The sequence below is a fragment of the Sinohyriopsis cumingii genome, chromosome 1 (assembly GCF_028554795.1).
Source record: "Sinohyriopsis cumingii isolate HCF-2022 chromosome 1, ASM2855479v2, whole genome shotgun sequence".
In the NCBI taxonomy this organism is placed as follows: Eukaryota; Metazoa; Mollusca; class Bivalvia; order Unionida; family Unionidae; genus Sinohyriopsis; species Sinohyriopsis cumingii.
In genome coordinates, this window is record NC_142961.1 from 44,037,060 (window position 1) to 44,058,515 (window position 21,456).

Here is a 21,456-nt window from a genome sequence, read left to right on the forward strand (position 1 = left end):
AAAAAGAGGCACCAGATGTGTCATGGTATAAAATACACAAGTATATATCACGTCTCGCTTGTTCTTTGCACTCAGTTGATAATACACTGTTGACTGGTCGGTAGCGGTGGAAAGTACTAAATGGTCACCTTAGTTTGCTACACAGTGGTATAGGCTTAGATGAATAATCCCCCCACCGAAAATCCGAGAAAATATTCAACCTGTTGCGTTTTTGACGTGTACGAAAGGGTGCATAAGGTCTGAAGAGTGTCAAATCAACACTGACAACACACAGACCTCGTCTTGTTTGCCGTAATTGGGTTCCTCTCGCTCTCCATTCCTATTATCATCGGCTTTGGGCCAATTGGGCACCGGGGCGGGGTATTGTTTGGCATACTCTAGTGGACGCTTACTTACTGGAATTTGGAGCCCAGTGTTCATCGGTCGGACTCTGTTTAGGAAATCCACGAAAGCCTGCCATCTGGAAAATTTGAAGACCACTGATTGTTGTATCTTTCATGAAGTTTCCTTAATTAAAACATTTCCACATAATTCATTTATGTGTTTCATTTCCTAAATATCATTCAAGAAATGGATAAAAGCGAGCCAGAGATCATGCCTGGCATATAGTATACCCATATATAATATTGGAAATCTTAATGTTACATACATACAAAGGGTGTCCGCAGAATTATTTTCGGGAAAGGGTGGCTTGTAGTGGTCAGCTATTAAGGTTTAAGGATCTAGACCAGAATATTTTCAGAGATGAAATCAGGGCATTGCTATACTCGTATTTGTCCATATGAGCGGGTGCCCACCCCACCCACCCCACATACATACATACATACATACTGGTAGTCCATTCAGCCGCCCCCCCCCCCACGCCCCAAGAAAATAATGTTGGCATCTGAAAGGCTTAGGTATTTGACCAAAGTAAAGAATAAAGAAATAACCACTATGTAATACTGTTCTTAACATTAAGTGCCCGTTTTAAATACCTGTACTGTCCGTCCCTATTGGAACCACGGCATTCAGTGTCCAGAATTTCCTGGATGAGAGAATCCTGAATTGCGACACGATTCTCGTACAGAATATTTTTTATCTGAAACAAAAAAGAAATATATGCCCATAAAGTATAAAAAGAAGATGTAATGGCTGTGTTTTTAACATCACTTTAAACACGTTCTTGACTTGAGTTACGAGTCCGACGCTCTTTCAACTGATCTAATTGGAAAGAGTATATATATATATATATATATATATATATATATATATATATATATATATATATATATATATATATATATATATATGGCCGGTGATCGGGTATTTTGCGGCCAAGGCGAACCTTCTAACTTGCGCCACACCCCGACGCATTGCTTAGTATAAACTTTAACAAATAAATACTGCATGCGACAAGTATTAAATACACGTTCGGCCTGATAATGCATTAATTTCATCATTAAAAAAATGTAGGGCACCGCCTTTGCCGCCCCCCCCCCCCCCCCCCAATTTTGGCGCCGTAGGCGGCTGCCAAGTTCGCCTGTTGGTTAAACCAGCCAGAGAGAGAGAGAGAGAGAGAGAGAATTTCCCATACAGGTACCTACCTGCGCTGCTGACAGCGTCTCACGATGACCTGAGTCTTCTCTCTGGAAATCGTCAAACAGCTTGTCCCAGTTTATAGCATAACTGGATCCCGCCAATTCCCGCTCTACTTTCCTCAACAGTATGGCAACATTGCGGTTTGGATATGAACGAATACTGGAGTAAGAAAAGACCAAAACATGACAATACTTTGCAAGACGTTGCTGGTGTCCACTCAGCATCAAAACCCTAGAATTATAAGACGCTTAAATCTTTCTCCTAAAATTGCACATTCTGTACATTTCTACTAAATTTCAATGATGCTGAGGTTATTAAATTACGAATTCTTAAGTCTGGAGCTCTTGATCTTTATTGTTTTTATTTTGTTCAGTTTGCATGATAAGTTGATTACTGGACAACAAAATATAGCCTCTTTGGGGTTTTATAATTCCATGTTTACCAAATAAAGTATCATCTAAATACGAGTTTGTCCATGACACATGGTATGTCCTTATCAGTTATTCATAAGATACTATTCAGTTCCATACATTTTAGGCAAACAATGTAAACGCCGAAACTTTGAAATAAATATACATTAATCCTTGAATGCGTTCTAAAATCAAATAAGACCTTGACAAATCCTACAATGATCAAGGACAATTGTTTACATTGATGTATGTGTTTACATTGATGTATGTGTGTACATTGATGTATATGTGTACATTGATATATGTGTTTACATTGATGTATGTGTGTACAATGATGTATGTGTTTACACTGATATATGTATTTACACTGATGTATGTGTTTACATCAGTATGTGTTTACATTGATGTATGCGTAGACAAACCTGTCCTATGAAAATATCAGTGAGTATTATTGCCGCTGCAATTATTTCATTGGAATGATATGTATTCATTCATCACTCGTTAATTAATGTATACAAAATAGTTATGAAAATTAAATCTTTTTTTTATAGCTGTAAAGCCGACTAAGTGTCATTGGTATACTCCGCAAGTATGCGCATGTGTCGGCAGAACACTGAGACGTCTAAATAACGACTTAATTGAAATAACAGGCAGTCTTACACGAGAACTCTAGCGTGCGAAGTCGGTTTAACTAGACTGGCAATTAGAACGGTACTTTCTACCCCTTACTCACAACCACACCCACACTAACACCCCATCCTTTCCCCTTCCACACCCTGCACCCCAGTTATAAATCCATAAAACATCTAAGTCAATGTCCGAGGAACGTACCTCACAAGATTTACGGGAAATGGAAAAACCTCGTGCGCATAAAAAATCCTGGAAATTTTTTCAACGTTGTCACCTTCAACGTGGATATTAAAGAAATCTGACTTAGATCTAGCACGTTGTGAACAAACAGACTCAGTTGAAACACTTTACAAATTCTAAAATAAATTAAAAATAAGAAAACAGAAACAATGTCGTTAATAATTTATATCAACGAGAATTTGCTAGTGGTTATCAAGAAATGTTTGAATTAATTGGAGTGTTTCCAGACTATTCTTGAGTAACATGTTCACCCAATTTAAGTAATACGTTTACCCAAACACAAACAATACCATGTATTTGAGAGACGTGGCTGAAAAATAAAAATCCCTTTTCATCAAGTATGCAACGTGAAGTTGATGCTGTAAATTTACGATCCTCTTGCAACAATAAGATCTTTTTATTAACATTGTCATTCAGAAACATATTAAAAACTATTTAAGAAAAACTTAAAAAAATAGATGTTATTTGTTCTCTGAGTAGAACAACTCAGAGTATATAAATAAATAAAAAAGGAAATGGTTATGCAATATATATTTTGTGTGCCAACTATAGTACTTGCTAAATGCGTTAGTAGGTATTAGTATTTTAGAAACGATGTATTGCAGAACTTTCGCATGACATCGGGGACCCCGGGGGACCGAGTGGTTGAAGGTGTTCACCTTTACAGATCACTCACTTCAAACATATGTCAATGTGGGCATGTGAGAAAGCTTGTGATGTGGGCATGTGAGACGTGTGTGTGTGTTTTACTTTTGTGTTTAAAAGCACATCAACATATACAAGGTTATATCGTGCCTATGTGATTACAGCAAAGTGTCTTGCCCAGACACTCACCACGATATCCGATCCCGGTGTGTGGAGCCCACAACTAACTTGTCTCGAGTCGAGCACACTAAACAGTGAACCATCGAGACTCACCAAAGGTCTTGACATTATTTGAGGATGCTTTTATTGTACGTATCTAACATTCAACGCGACTAAACTCTTGTCAGAACGCATAGAATAGTGAAAGTCCTAAATAGTTTAGCTGTCACACGCGCGCAACATATCTGCCAAAGATGAAAATAACTGCATTGCTGGTTGCTACCATTGTTGATGTAGAGATGCTAACTTGAAGGATAAGGATAGAAGATATAAGAGAAACGGCAATTCAGTAAATGTATCCAGATTCTTGAAGCAATGTGTTGTAGATTAAAAATAGGTCTGAATACATATATCAACAAAATCCGACCAGTTAACTGTATTTTGATGAAAATGATCGAATTAGGCTAAGAATAAGTCCAAGTTTACGAGAAAACTAATTTTGTTGTAGAAAAGGACCAACCCCCCGAAAAACGAACGCAGTTTTATTTATTTGATCTGGACACGTTTCCAGATGAATTCCAATCTTGTACATTGTGAAGTATTTCCTAAGATTCACTGAAGGAGTAGCAAAGCCTATGCTTTCATTAAAAACAAAAGGACAACCAAAACAAACCCGCAAAATAAATGAAACATACCCAAACAAAAATGTCAATGAGTCATTATAAAATCTTTCTTAACAGAGATATTTCTGAATCACAATGGCAGAGTTATTTTGGCGTATTGATATCTTTAAATTATCGTTGACCTCACCCCTGGTATTTACCAATCAGATATCGTCATGATTGATCGATCAGAAGAAGTAATTTGCTTGATATTTATTCGTATAGCCCCTGTAATTTGCCCGGTATTTATTCGTATAGCCCCTGTAATTTGCCCGGTATTTATTCGTATAATCCCTGTAACTTGCCCGGTGTTTATTCGTATAGCCTCTGTAACTTGCCTGGTAGTTATTCGTTTAGCCTCTGTAACTTGAGGGATGAATACAATCAGGACCGGCCTTAGGCCAATTTTACCGATTTGGCCCAATCTGGCCCCGCGCTCACAGCACGTTAGTAATTTTTAAAAATATATCTACAGAGAAGAAAATTGTAAGTTCAATATAATATAAAACTTGTTTAAATGTTTATTTCCAAATGTCGCGCGTAAATCGAGGGGGCCCCGCCAAAATGATCCAATTCGGGCCCCGCGTTTGCTAAGGCCGTTCCTGAATATAATCATTACACATAACAGCTTTGAGAATCACGTGTAATGAAGCATTCAAACAGTCAATACGATTTTCATGAATAAATTTAAAATAATTCGGAAATGACTCAATCAGAGAATGACAATCTTGGATTATGAATAATGTCTGATTCACCTATGTGTTTCGACCAACAAGAAATCTTATCTATTTTTAAATTCTTTGATATCTGCAAAACAGAGCCGCAAGTTAAAATAAAAGCGTCAGTTAGATAATAATGGTTAATTTCCTACCAAACTTACGGCGAAGCAGGTTGACCATTATTGTAATTGTAGTATTTGGGTTTTTCGTCATACTGCCTGTTAAATACAAAATGGACATGAAAGATTGAAACAAATCTTAAATGTATTAAGTCTTGCATATATATATATATATATATATATATATATATATATATATATATATATATATATATATATATATATAAAGAAAATAAGTATCCTCACATAAGCTTTTCAAAAATGAGATATCAATGCATCTGCGCCAGTGAATTGTTATAAGGGTTTGGTCTTTTGCGCATGCCGAGAAGTAGTAATCAAGTTGTAAAACCAAAGACATTGTTAATATGAGGTAAAAATGATATACAATTACAAGAAACACAACACTTTAGCATATCTATTTCAATAGCACTCAAAAGACTACATTATTATCTATTACGACAATCATGAGGTAAACGCATTATATTGGTGGAAATACTTAAATATTTCATATTTTGATAAAATATTTAGCATTATTGTTCACGCTAGTAAAAACTTACCCACAATTACAAAATGCATTAAATTGCCCATATTTTATTTTATTTCCCAGTTATAGACTAGCTATTTTAGTACTTATCTTGTTTTGGTCATTCTTAAAAACGTGGAAAAATGTCACTTTTAGAAACAACACTTCTTTTTGATATCTATAATGCTTTACGGCACAATGCCTTTGATATGACGCTAAATCGAAAATTAATTACAGAAAATAAACTGTTGAACTAAAGCATGTATATTTCAACTTTGAAAACTGAATACAGAAAAACTTCTGAACTAAGGCATGTATATTTTAACTTCAAAAACTGAATACAGAAAATAAACAGTAAACAAGCAGGTATATTTCAACTTCATAAACTGGATACAGAAAAATGAACTGTTGAACTGAAGTATGTATATTTCAACTTAAAAAAGAAAATTAACTGTATATTTCAATGTACGTCTTAATCTCTGAATTCATCAAAGAAAAAACGAATGTAATACAAACTTTTCAGCACAAAGTGTCCTTAAGGTGTAAGAAACTTAACATGTTTTCAACAGCCATTTTTTTCATGTGTGTGTAACCCTGGTATGGTTTACTTCATAATAATGCCAACTCATGCAAAAGCCGCACAATACGTGTAATTCCTCGCATTCGCTGCATAAATAGTCAGTATACACAATATTTTACTCATGCACTTGACAATTATGAAACAAAATGTTATTCAGGAATTGTTTTCCCCCATTCTAGAGCACCCAGAGGTTAGGGGAAAATCGCGACATTTGACGGAATGGAGCGTCGCCCAAACCTCGTGCGTAAAAATATCTTCCCAGATTAAGACTGGATTAATCATAATCTAATTAATTTAAAAGCCATTTTTGTCGTAAACATGATTAGCAATGGGCAACCTTTCACGCCCCCAAATTAGACACTCTATTGCCTGACTTTTTGACATACTGCAGTGACCTGGTAATGCGGTAAGTACGAATACCCATGTTTGACAACAGTACAGCGGTAACGTAGTAAGTTATGTAGGAGTAACTATGACTAGTGAGTGACGTGGTATTTTGGTAAATTGTGTATGAGTGAATGTGTGTGTGATTCAGTGCAGCGATATTGTAGTATGGTAGATTGTGTACGAGTAACTGTGTGACAGTGCATCTATGTAGTAAGTTGTGTTTGAGCAACTGTCGGGCAGTTAATGCCGAAAGGTGATTGCGAGTAACTGCCTTAATATGTATTATATCATTGTGGCGATGTGGTAATGTGATTAGTTATATGATTAACTGTGTGACCGTGCAGTGATGTTGTAATGTGGGAAGTTGTTTGCCAGTAAACGCGTGTGACAGTGTGGTGATGTGGTAATGTGTGTAAATATTGTACGAGTAATTGTGTGTAACATAGTGCAGTGCTGTGTTAATGTTTTTAACTGTGTACGAGTAACTTTTTGACATGTGTTTGAGAATGCATTAAATATATTTTATATTTGATATATTTCCTTGTCGTTGTCGTCGTGGTTGTTGTTGTCATTATTTCTTAGGATATATACCCGTCTCTGATCATATTCAGATTTAAGTTAACGATATAAGTTTTCATATCAACATCAATAGAAATGATCTCCCTTTCAGTGATAGCAATTTCAATGGCTGTATAATTAGGTATAATCAGAACACATTGAAATTTTCTTACCAAACTGATTAATGCCATCAGGTGGCGCAGTGCAGAAGCATTTGGAATAAATATGCCCACAGTTTTCCATAATAGTTCGTAATTAAACTATTCGTAATTAACTAAAACAATGGCAAAGATTGTTGCTTCAGTTAAAACTGAGACAATTTCATAATTTTAACGATATCTAATAAATATTATATGAGTTATGTTAGTGAAAAGTTAATACCTAGCTTGGTGAACTTGTTTATACAACACGTGGTGTCCAACAGTACATTGTGTAAAGTGTCCTTCTGTGTGTTAATAATTGTAGTGATCAGATAGCTTTCGATCAGATTAAATAAAAAGTTACATTAAATTCAATAATTAGAACTAAAATGCGTAGTTTAAAAGCCAAAATATATGCTAAATTAGTGATAGGATTAATCAGAAAGCCTGGATAACTTATTAAATGTGTTCAATAGCTACGCATTACCCGGAAAAGAAATTAATTACCGTGTCTGGGTTTGCTTTGGAGTGGAAACCTGTGACCTGAGTGAATGGCACAATGATTAAAACATCGCAAACCAATAACAGATACCTCTCTCCCTCCTCTCTCTCTCTCTCTCTCTCTCTCTCTCTCTCTCTCTCTCTCTCTCTCTATATATATATATATATATATATATATATATATATATATATATATATATATATATATATATATATATATAAAATACAATAAATACAATAAAACGAATCTATATCACATAATCAGAATTAACTATCAAATCAAAATAATGTTAGATTTCGGCAGGCGGAAGCAAAATGATGGTTCATGAAAAAGCAGTAAATAGTCACGTCACAATAGTCAGTTACGGACAAGTAATCCATCCTGAGACAAACAAAGCAAACATGTCATGTAAAATCAGAAAGCACGGTATCTGTAGCAGCACTACTTGCATCAAAATCAGCAGCTGCTGCAGTGTTCAGTACAAACAACGCTGCGGTTAAAATAACTTCAAATTACACCTAAGCATTTCACTCGATTGAATAATTGCGTCCTAATATTTGCTTCAAAAATAAAACCGACACTTCAAAATATATAAACCCTTCAAGCACTAAGATTCAAATATATGGCTTGTAATAATGTTTGGAAAAAAAAGTAGATCAACGAAATTCTGTAAAGGAAATCGCCGATTCTTGTTCGCTTACATCGAGAAACGTGGTTTAACATCTTAGTGTTATCACCATGGTTCAAATCTCATCCGGAATAGTTCTGTCTTTCTTCTCAGGCATTACTGCAGTACATGATCTGCATCTCTGAGGCATAGTTATCCGCGGAAGTTAGTATTTTCACGCAGAAATATAGTACATGAACTACTGGACATATACACACATGTAGTTAATACATTAGTTAGTTTAAAAAGGATTATTTACATTGTGATCTGAGAATAAGAAGATGACTATGTCACACAGAGTAAACTACACGTGGGTATGGAATTGACTGAGTCACTACGAGTGCACAACATCGGCAAGACTTGGACAGTTCCATTCCTCTACAAAGAAATCCGTGATTTGGTACTGGAAGGGTTATATATTCAAAAGGTATAATGGTTATAAAAGTAAGTCAGGATTAGGAAAATTTATACAACTTAATTCATTAGAAAGCTAGCCAAACATGTCACAGTTTAGAACAAATAGTAGTCTTTGTTAGAACACTCTACTAGTATCGGCAGGGGCACAAACTTGAACTACAAGGGCATGCATGAAATAGGAGAAGGATTCGGGCGTGGTGTGCAATCTAATCAATTTCTAAGTCTTGGTCAACGAAAGAATAATTCATCATAAGTAAAATTAATTTAATTTAGTTCGAAATAAATTATTAATCAATCGACAGTTCTGCATGCATTCTAAGCAAACTGATTTTGCGGTGAGTGGGAGATAATTAGAACAAAGAGGAGCAAACAATTAACACCACTAATGGATCACCAGTTTTATTCTCAGTTTGCAAAATGTCTTGAAATAATTATCAGAGATTATTTTGTAATTATAAAAAAGGACTTTACCATTCCATCAAAAACAATTGAATTAGTCAAGTACTAATGACCCACCGAGCATACGTTGAAAGTATTAAAAACCGGAGGTCAATATAGCTTTAACAATCTCAGAGATCACCCGAAGGATATTTGACACTTTGGATGGACTACCACAAACTAATTAGTTTCTAAAGATGCTATTTCCTTTATAAAAATATAATTGTGTTTTCTCTGACTATTAAAAACAGTCTGAATATGTCAACATATAGATGCTAAAATTGCTAAATCAGTTTTTCTCAAAGATGAAATTCGAAGGTGGTCAAAGGTGCCAGGCAAGGAATCATTTGTTGTGCAAGGGCAAGGACTGAATGAAGAGAAAAAAGTTATCTAATACTGCGGGAGGGGTGGGTTACAGTAACTACGGGAAGAGACATTTGTGAAGCTTGCGAACAGTAGCAGTGACACAGGCAAACAAAATCAAACCTCTGAGGGGAATTTTGCCTCGACGACCTTTGCGGAGACCACGTGTGTCTCATATTTGGTGGTGGAATAACAGGATTTAACCTTAAACTGCAATGTCAAATGTAGATGTATTAACACTTTTCATTACAAACCTAGTAACGGCGATGTGAGACAAAGTTTATCATAAACTGACATATCATTATATGAAGTAGATAAAATATATTTATATTTTTTTTATTTCGAGCATTCTATATGAATCATCACCCTCTCAAACGTATCAAAACCACCTTCTTCTTACATCATGCACGTTCGTACTCAAAAAAGTGATTCCTTTAGTACAGATTCGATATTTATTCAAGTGCAATGGCTTGACAAATAATGTCAAAAGCTTTGAGAGTGTGTAACTTTGGTGTTGACAGAGCTAACAAATCTAGTAACGAATGGTGAAAATAAAGTTAAATGTGTTTATAGCTATATTTCACGCAGCCAGAAAGGTATAAATCTGGTCAAACATTACATTAAAATACATAATATACATGTTAAGAAACTGACGTTCGAGGTAACTTAACCCAAGGCCAAAAAAAGCTCAACACAGGAATAATGAAAAATACAAAAGTTCATTGGGATCGAGGAAAAAAAGTAAATCATACGATTTCATGAAAGCTGCTAATACTGGCAGTATTTTCTTTTTAAATCCTTGGACAACTTTTCAAGGACAGAATTTACAGTGAATCAAAATCGTATATGATTATTAGCCTGTCCGACTTTAAAAAATATCAATAAATTTAAGATTTGTTTGATTTCAAAGTCCAACAAGCACCTTTATTGTCGCGCATCAGACTGCGCTCGTAAATAATAACAAAACACCTTCGAAATGGAAAATTACTTTGATTGCATTTTTTATTAGAAACTGGCATCCATATTTGATAGCATCCTCAAGGTGCATCTTCAGTGGCATCCGTCTCAGCCAATAATGATACTTCGAGAGGATTCTATCCAGCATGGAAGGAAATACTTATAATAGCTGCCACTAACCAGAAGTTTTCTTTCTTTAAATACTTAACCCCATATATTGTAATTACCTTACAAAACGTGGGGACAGGTTATTGTTGATATATGGTCAGCTTTGTCACCATGGAGACACAATGACGAAATGTCAGCTTCATGCTGTTTTCTAGTGGGTATATTGATATGATACTGGACTAATGTGACAGTACCAACTGATAAAGACTGCAAGTTTATCGGACAGATTTTTCTTTTGTAACTATCGAAATCTTTGCTTAAAATTCTCTCCAACATCACCAATATTCCTCTTTACACAACGTTCTTGTTTAGAAAACAATATTCAATAGCAATGATTAAGCATACCATGGTTTCATTTATCTACATTGCAGTAAATAGTGTCCTGTTCTTCGTGGTACCCTTTGAGGATGTGATCAATCATCGACACCATTTCACAGAAAACGCTATCAAGAATATTTTATCATGCAAATTGTTGGATTATTATTTCGTTACCGTGTGCCCCAGATAAATTTAATTGGCGTAGGAATCGACAAGAAAGTTTAAATTACCATTTTCACTTTCAACACTCTGGATCTCATGAATAATTTGACATTCATGTCAAAACCGTTTACGTTTTCCATCATCTAAAATATCCCTATACGTTAGATATTTACTTACTTGACCTCGAAACAAATTATGACCGCTTTTAGGGGCGATTTCGAGGTGACACCCACCTTTACCATAACCAGGCCATTTTCAGTTACAAAATGAGGTTTTGCTTGTTGTTATACTAAACAAATGCCATCAATACAAAAAAAAAAAATAAAAAAAATACGAGATTTTTATCCCTTGGCAGGCCGACTATAATGTAGGGAACTATTTTCCTGCCAAGTCAGTCAGGGTATATCTCCTGGTTATGAAACACCAGAGTACGAATCGTTTATCCATCATATTATCCTTTCATAAGGTAAATCTTGGTTTTAAAGAAAGTAAGAATAACGTATTATATTTCATGCAATGTAAAATCATGCAAATTAATGAATCATAAAACGCAAATGTCACGGTTGATGAACTTGATGTAGACGTTACGACGCAGGTGACATCGCATGAAATTTCATCATGACAATGCGAACAATATCGCAACAATATTACTTATCCTCCTGCATAAATATGTAATTATCAAACACAAAGTTGTAATCGGATGCAAATAACAGTACAAGGTACTATATCTAATACAATATTGTAAACTAACATTGACGTAAAAGTAATCCGAAATACTTCGACAGTTAATTCTTTTTTTTTATTTTTTTCTGCTTCAATCAACACATATTTATTGATTTATAATTTTAATTCTTACTATAACACACTTGGATAAATAGTTTAATTCTAATTCTTACGATAACACATCTTGATAATTATTAAAAGTTTAATTCTTATTATAATACAGTTGGATAAATATTTCAATTCTAATTCTTACTATAACAGTTGGATAAATATTTCAATTCTAATTCTTACTATAACACGGTAAAATATTCTAACTCTAATTCTTCTTATTTTAACACAATTGAAAAAATGTATCATTTTAATTTTTACTATAACACAGTTGGATAAATAGTCTAATTCTAATTCCTACTAAAACACAGTTTGATAAATAGTCTAATTCTATTCCTACTAAAACACAGTTTGATAAATATTCTAATTATAATTCCTACTATAACACAATTGGATAAATATTCTAATTTTAATTTTTTTCTATAACACAGTTTGATAAATAGTCTAATTCTAATTCCTGCTTTAACACAGTTTGATAAATAGTCTAATTCTAATTCCTACTATAACACAGTTGGATAAATATTCTAATTATAATTCCTACTATAACACAGTTGGATAAATTTCCAATTCAAGAGATTTGTCTTCTACTTACCTTTCCTTAGTATCATTCAGTTTTCTGGCTGAGCCGAGAAACGTAACTATTTGTTCGTAATTCACTTGTCCAGGTCTGTTGGGAGAGACAAACTGTGCGATCAAAATTCGCAAATTGTCTGGTCTTATGTAAACCTGCGCAAGGAATAGAAAACTCGGGTGAACAGAAATCTTTGGTAAAATTTTTAATATACTAAGCAGTTACTGATACAGTAAAAACTTGCTACTTCCATCTGCATTCGAAAGCCACGATAACAGTTTGTTATAATTGTCTAATGGCCACGCCCATCATGGCAAGGGTACAATACTATCAAAACCGGTGTCATTACTCAGATGGCTACGCCCATCATTGACAATACTATCAAAATAGGTGTGTCATTAATCAGATGACCACGCTCATCATGGAAAGGGTACAATGCTATTAAAATAAGTGTGTCATTTCTCTGATCATAAGTAGGCCAAATTCTGATATTTAACACTTTACTTAATTTCCTGAGATTATATATATTTGTATCCTGAATATTTACTGTATATTATTAGACCTCTACTATTACAAAATACAATATCGTCTTTTCATCGAACCATCTTTACTATTACAGCGTGTTCTACTGGCATCAGCCAATTTTTATCAAAACACATCCTTAATTGCCATCAGACGATCCCAAGTATTTCAGGATATACACTTGCCGTTTTTAGCTCTTCATTACCTTACAAAAACATCATTATTCGCAGCTGAAGATCTAATCATCAGAAGAATAAACCCTGATCATAAATAGATGATGACCCTCGTTACCACCAGAACAAAATCACAATGTCACATGAGGATTCGTGTTACCACCAGAACAGAATCACAATGTCACATGAGGATTCGTGTTACCACCAGAACAGAATCGCAGTGTCACATGAAGATTCGTGTTACTACCAGAACATAATCATAATGTCACATGAAGACTCGCGTTACAGACAGAACATAATCACTATGTCACAAGAAGATACGTGTTACCACCAAAACATAATCACGATGTCACATGAAGATTTCGGTTACCATCAAAGCATATATTCATTCTAGTCTGAAGACTCTATCACCGTCGGAATCAAATCTTCATCAGATGTTCTCGATTAAAATCAAGTCATGGTAACCAATTTATATTTTGGGTTCAAAATGCATTGCGCGAGATCAGCATTAACAAAGCTGTGCAGTTGCAGTGGAATGTGTACACATGTATAGGGTTTAAGGACACATCAGCACAATTATGACAAATGTGTGCCCAGTAAGTTTATGTATCGCTAAAATATACACAAAACAGAAAACATGCAGTAAATGGTATATTGTTAAAATACAAAAGTTAAATTTAAAAGAAAGAAAATAATAACTGCACTAAAAAGTTTAAATGTCTGAAATTATGTCAGTTGGAGCATCACCATAATGCACTTTAACGGGTGAAGAGGTCGTCTCGATTAGTAATCTCTTAGGACGTGCAGGAAGGCGAATCTGACCTATTCTACATCATCGGGCCCGCATGATGAACTTGTGGTGGAAACGGATATAATACTTCTGGCATGTTGACAAAGAAGGATGGCTTAATTAAAAATAATTGAAAGAATTTAATCGCTTTCAGGCAAATGTTAGTAATACTTTGTTTTGATTTAGTGAGATGCAGATAGAGGTAAAGCCGCAGATGATATCAGAGGAACATATATGAATTTAATGCAATTGACTTTATACTTTTGGAACAAAATTAATTGACAAGAAAACCAAACGTAATCAGATATTTTATAACAGTATTTACTTAACTCTTTTATTGGTATTTCATTTGTATGCGTGTAATGGAATTCACAGATGTCAATGACACTTATCATAAAATAAATAATTGATACCCTTATAATGTACATGCCAAACTTAAGATGTAGGCTTTTACATAATAGTGTCAAGGCTGATTCAAGTACTCCGTAGAAGAGAAGCCAAAAGCTTAAGAGTTGAAATAAAGCCAAAACTAGAATGTACTGGAAGCCATTTGGCTCGTTTCCAGACGCTTGTCCAAGTGTCACTCACCAGCCTATTTGCTAACGGAAACTTGATATTTTCATCTGACAGCAGACGACAATAAAGATTTATTACTCATGGTGTATGGTTTCTATGTTTCGAAGGTTGTGGAATATTCTTAAACTATGTGCCAAACCGTTCAGTCTGGGAGCAAATAAGAATGTGAAAAGATAATAAAAAAATATACAAAAAATTGAAACAACTAACGCACCAGTGGCGTCACAAGGGTTGGTGTCACCCAGTGCGGTAACTCATGGTGTCGCCCCCATGGACCCCCTTCCTGCATAAAAATTCAAAATTTTTATAGACAGTTCTTTTGGTGTCACACCCTCTGATGGTGTCACTGTAACGTACACTGTTATAATAGATCCAACCTGACAGTTAATTATGTATTTTCATACAGCCGGCAACTCTCGAGTCAGTATGTCCTACTCTAGACATAACTGTCGTTATGTCCTGTTCTAGAAATAACTGATAAAATGACACACTCTAAAGATACCTGTCAATAAGTTCTGCTTTGGAGATAACTGTCGATATATCCTGCGTTATGTTCAAGAGATAACTGTTAATAAGCTCTTCTCTCGAGATAACTGTCGATACTCATTGCGCTATAGATAACTGGCAATACGTCATGTTCTAGAGATAGCTGCTCTGTAGGTACTATTCAATAACCTGTGCTCTAGACATAACTCCCAAATAAGTCCTCTTCTGGATTAACTATCAATAAGTCCTGCACTGGAGATAACTGTTAAAATGTCATTTTGTAGAAATGATTGTCAGTAAGTCTTGCTCTCACATAATTATCAATATGTTCTGCACTAGAGATAACTGTCAATAGGTCATGTCCTTGAAATAACTGTTAATAAGTCCTGCACTGGAGATAACTATCGATGTGTCCTAATCTAGAGATAACTGTAAATACGCACTTCACTGGAAATAACTGACAATATGCCTTGCTCTAGGCATAACTATCAGCAAGTCCTATAATTGTCAAAAAGTCTTTTCGAAGATAACCATCAAATTGTCTTGACCGATATATAACTGTTAATAAGCTCTGCTCTATAGATAACTGTCCATAATTCATGCTCTGGAGATAACTGTAAAATAAATCCTTCTTTGGAGATAACTGTCAATATGTCCTGCTCCAGATACAACTTTCAGTAAATAATTCATTTGAGATAACTGTTATTAAGTCCTGCTCTTAAGATAACTGTCTATACGTCCTGTAATGAAGATAACTGTCAATACGTCATGTTCTAGTTATAGCTGTCAATAATCCTTGCTCTGGAGACTACTGTTCAATAAACTCTGCTCTAGACATAACCGTCAATAAGTCCTCTTCTCGAGATAACTGTCAATGTCATTTTCTTGAAAGGACTGTTAGTAAATCTTGCTCTACACATAATTATGAATATGTTCTGCTCTAGAGATAACTGTCAATAAGTCGTGATCTTGAAATAACTGTCAAAATGCCATGCACTGGACATAACTGTCAATTTGTCCTGATATAAAGATAACTGCACAAAACCTTCATCACTGGAGAAAACTGACAATATGCCTTGCTCTAGTCATAACTATCAGTAAGTCCTGCTCAAACATAATTGTCAAAAAGTCTTGTTGGAAATAACTGTCAATTTACACTGCCCGAGGCATAACTGCCAGTAAGCCATCTCTGTGGATAAATGTTAATATGTCCTGTTCTAAAGATAACTGTCAATAAATCATGCTCCAGAGATAACTGTCATTAAGACCTGCTCTGGAGATAGTTGTTAATATGTCCTGCTTTACACATAACTGTTATTAAGTCCTGTTCTGGAGAAACTGTCATTGTGTCCTGTCCTAGACATAACTGTCAGTAAGTAAACTCAGGAGATATCTGTCAATAAGTCATGCTCTAAACAGAATTGTCAGTAAGTCCTGCTCTGGAGATATCTGTCAATAAGTCTTGCTCTGGAGACGACTATCAGCATGCCTGTTGACTGTATTAACAATCACGATATTGATTCACGATATATATTAAACATAACTTGATTAGGTTATCCAAAAGTAAATAAATGTGCAAGCAATAGACATTACAGGCAGGCAGACTATTTTTAATTTGGATCTATTCACTGATAATGTGTATTATCATTCATAAAAATTACCTATGTATATACATTTTTTCTATTGTATTCTATATTTAGGTTATATTTAGGTTACTGTTTCTTGTTTTGTATTATGCATTTTTTTTCACAAAAAAAACGGCTCTCCATGATATTCATCATAAATGGATTAGCAGTGGAAAAGTAAAATTTACTCCAGTATAAAGTATCCATAGCAATATTTATATACAAGAGTTATGCCGTATGAAGTATCCATAGCAACATTTATCTACAAGAGTTATGTTGTATAAGGTATCCATAGCAACATTTATATAAAAGCTTCATGTCGTATTATGTCTCCATAGCAACAGTTATCTACAAGAGTTATGCCCAAAGCTTCAAGTAAACTACTCTATAAGTGCAAGCTTCGATTGATTCAATGTTCAGCAAAAATTAATGTCGTCGTTTTAGAAAATTGATTACAGGCGGGAAAACGTCAAGTCATATTCATGGATTTGTTTTCAACAAACTACAAACATTACTGCAGTCGAACATATTAGTCTACACTTCACTGTACATTATAAAAAATATATAAATGAGGCCTAATTACTGTCTTAAGTTTTGACTGGGGTCATACTTCGGAAGGCATTGAGAAATATTTTCAATTTTCATTTAAGGATGAAGTCGTATTTGAAGAATTTACACGAGGAATATGCAGACGATATTTCTAGATGCAGAAACGTCAGCGCGATGATAATTCTATGAGCTGGACAACATTGTGGGCAACTTCACTTCTCACGCACTCAGTGTATTGAAATAGGTTTTATATATCAATATTGTCTTACCTCATTTCTTTTGAAAACGTTATCCAGATGTGTCATGTCGCACCATCCAGTAAGTGCTGGACGATCATAACGGCAGGCATCCATGTAGACCTGCTTGAGACTCTCCGAGGTGACATTTTCCAGGTCTTTCGCAATAAGTCTTTTCAACAAACTCTGTTCGCTTGAGCTCAGCGTAATTGGGTCCGTTGGAAGTAAGACCTTTTTGGGGACTAAGCTATAAAGGTCATCTACCTCTCGGTTATCTATGTAACCATTCATGTTGTCAGTGTCGGCAAAAGGATTGTAATGTGCCTTGTACTCGGTATCGGCAGCTAAAGGAGCGGCTTTTCCACCTGTCCACTGTTCCGGTTCAAACACTGTTGACATGTCATTCTTACTTCGGTTGGCTTGGAGGGGAGCTAACTTGCGCCTGACGTTTTTAGAATCGGGCCGAATGTGTGCTAAACTTGTTGGCTTTGAATGGTATTGAAAAAAGACTAAAATTAGTAATAAAGAAAATCGACCAGTTTTATGCCGCAAATGATACCAAAGAAAACATTATAAATGGAATGATTCATACCAATATGTTTAACATCTGAGACTGGTTTCTGAAACGATTCTAGATTCTGAGACATTTTTACAGTCAAACAGAAGAAAATTCGATCAATATTTTCATTATTTATCACGAATCAAACATTATTATACCTTCTGTATTAAGCTTGGGAAGTATTTTTTCTCTTATTGAAATAATAAAACGTGTCACAAAAGGTATAGATGTATTTCTACGTATAATGAAACTTTAAAAAGATCTGGAACTTTGTCAAACAGATTTTGCCATATAACTAAAGAATTGTCCAAGCAGAAAATCTCAGTAGCTTTTACGCGACATTTTCTATTTATAAAACGATATTGTATTTCGCGTATATCTAGAGATTTTGTAAAAGTACCATGCTTATCTCCGAGAGTTCAATACTAAAAATGGTTGTGTTACTTGATCTTTTTGTTTGTACTGCTCGTGAACCTTGAGGATCAAGTTCAAACAATGGAATCTAACGTTAGAATCAATATGTTTCTTTCTTGTGCCTTTGGTATGGTTGGCATGTGCTAAAATATTTCATATTCTTTTTTCGAATGACCTGTTTTCAAATTACGCGAATCCAAAATATAGACAAATGGCTGATTCGCGTTTTTAAGTACAAATAAGCACAATAGCTTTAAAAAAACGTATCATTGTAATATGATTTTTTTTCAAAAGTGCAAAAGAGAATATTGTATGCAGGTCTTAAAAGTATGCAGCTAGAGTATCTTAAAAAAAATGTTTAAGAAAGACGCTGAAGAACTTTCAAAATTATCAGTGCCAGAAGGCCATTAGGAGAAAGGCCCGAGCTTTGGCCGATTAGACCGACTTGACCGCGTTCACAGGGGCCCCGCGCGTTAGTAATTTTTAAAAATACAGCTATTGAGAGAAAGTAATTTTAAAGCGATGAAAGAAACTTTTAAGTTCAATATCATACAAAACTTGCTTAAAGGTTTGTTTCCAAATGCCGTGCTCACAGGAGGCTCTGCGCGTAAATACAAGGGTCCCCGCCAAAATGGTACAAATCGGGCCTCGCGTTTGCTAAGGCCAGTGCTGTTAGGTGATAAAATGGTTAGCAAACGGTTGACCAAAAATACCATATAAACATTTAAAAGAAACAAACGCAATGCAAAACAAAAGGAACGCGTAGTAATACAAGATTCGCCATCAACATCGCACGAACAACTTTGGTCGGTGTGGGCGAACATGTTTTAAAGCAACACAATCAATCATTGTTTGTAAATCATCTTGTTTGCCCCCTCCCCCTCCCCGTTTCGCGCCACCCAAAGAATAGATTTCAGTATCATGATAAGGAAACTAAATCACTGTACGCCACAAGCTATCTAGCTTACAAACTCGACCAGAATTGGCAGTAAATAAATGCTAGATATTTACCTGATCCCATTCCTACCATGACCCCACCCCCGGCCTATTAAGAGTGATACTAATCCATGTAAGGAGCGGTTTCCAGTCGTAAATTTAAATCTTATTATTGACACCAACGTTCCTAGCCTTTTGCAACGTGGATATAAGTGAATCAAGAAATAATCCTACATGGAGACATGTTGTAGTAGCCAGAAATCTCTTTCCCACGGAAAACTTTGCTTCTGTTCATTTTCCAGATAAATCGTATGTTTTTCCAAGTGTGTGTGTGTGTGTGTGTGTGTGTGTGTGTGTGTGTGTGTGAAGTGTTTATATCTTACTGTAGTGCTGGATAGAGGGGGGAGAAAGAGGTACGAGAGATTCAGTTAGACCACTTGACAGTTTGAAGCTATTCTATTTTATAACTTTCCTTAAACGGCTTTGTAGAGGACCGACCAGACGGAAATTATCGGCCATAAGCCTGCAAGGTGAAATGCGACATCCATGTCTCTCTTGCACTTGAAATCTATAACAAGAGTCCCTCGATGGGACTACCGCTCCATTGGGCAAAACACATCATCTCTGATATTCTTCATCAATAACGAGATTTTCGAATGAACTGAAGTGGTGTGTGTACTGGATGTTAGCTTGGCACCATTTTCATTTATGACATGGTAGATTTCATTAGAAATCTTTCGATGAAAATCCCGTGTCATAATGATCATCTATTCAGGGGGAGCAGTGTCAACAAGATTTGGAAGACAGTCATCGCGGCAGCCATATTAGATGTACGCCAGAGCTATTTTCATTCAGGACCAACAAGATAACATAAGACGTCTAATGGTGCAAAACTCGTATTGATTTATCAATTCCTTCCGGGACTAGTATAGATAATACTATGTTCAGCATTTTCATCATGGTGGCCATCCTGATGGTAAGTTATCTTCATTAAGGACCAACTAGACACCATAGGAACGCCTCTTATGGAAAGAGACGGAGAGGCAGAAAAACAGAGAGACAAACAGAGAGAGGAAAAACCGTATCCAAATGACTTAGCATTTAAGAGTAGCGAAAACAAGATTTTAAAGATGGCCACTTATTGAATGTCAGCTCAATTCCATTTTAATTAAGGATCAACAAAACATTATAAGAAGTCTTTTAGTAAACACCAGGAAAAGTGGCTATAAGATTTTCAAGCTGGTAAGAAAACACCATGTCAATATGATTTTCCATTCAGATGCAGTAATGGCGAAACGATTGTCAAGCTGGCCGCTGTGGCGATCCTATTGGATAACAGATGGTCACATATCATATGAAGTCTTTTGATGAAAATTTCGTGTCAATATGACTTTTATTTTATGAGGAGTAGCAATAACAAGATTTTCAAGACGATCGCTGTTGCGACCAGACATAAGATAGGCATTATTTTCATTTAGGGCCAAACAGACATAATAAGAAGCATTTTATTTAAACCCCATGTTGACAAGACCATACATCTAGGCAGACTAGCGATGGCCTTCAAACGATTTTCATGATGACTGATGTGACGGCTATACTGGAATGGCACCACTTTCATTCAGGACCAACTCGAAGTATTTTATTGAAAATCTCATGTTGATATGACTATCTATGCTGTAGCGATAGCAAGATTTTCAGGATGCTCTATGTGGCGTAAATAATGGATACTAATTTGATTTGTGACTTATATGAAAATATGATGAATGTGTGCGTGCAGAGTTTCATCCATAAGGAACTTGTGCAAACAGACGGGCGACATATCATCCCATAAGTTCTTCTGGTC

At 35.3% G+C, this 21,456-nt stretch overlaps 1 protein-coding gene across 15 annotated transcripts in view; it reads right to left on the reverse strand.

Moving 5' to 3' along the window:
• Nucleotides 1-21,456, reverse strand: part of LOC149806795 (uncharacterized protein C1orf87-like) — a 76,918-nt gene that overhangs the window by 30,581 nt on the left and 24,881 nt on the right. For 7 of the 15 annotated variants that reach the window (XM_089957792.1, XM_089957750.1, XM_089957776.1 and 4 more), the window contains 8 exons: nucleotides 17,738-18,190; nucleotides 12,769-12,902; nucleotides 9,864-9,950; nucleotides 7,861-7,896; nucleotides 5,208-5,264; nucleotides 1,587-1,740; nucleotides 978-1,081; nucleotides 277-460 (listed from right to left, as the gene is read on the reverse strand). In XM_089957792.1, the coding sequence (XP_089813918.1) occupies nucleotides 277-460; nucleotides 978-1,081; nucleotides 1,587-1,740; nucleotides 5,208-5,264; nucleotides 7,861-7,896; nucleotides 9,864-9,950; nucleotides 12,769-12,902; nucleotides 17,738-18,190 (1,209 nt within the window). The remainder of the gene's footprint in view (nucleotides 1-276; nucleotides 461-977; nucleotides 1,082-1,586; nucleotides 1,741-5,207; nucleotides 5,265-7,860; nucleotides 7,897-9,863; nucleotides 9,951-12,768; nucleotides 12,903-17,737; nucleotides 18,191-21,456) is intronic. The other 8 variants (XM_089957818.1, XM_089957802.1, XM_089957758.1 and 5 more) reach the window with 8 other exon arrangements.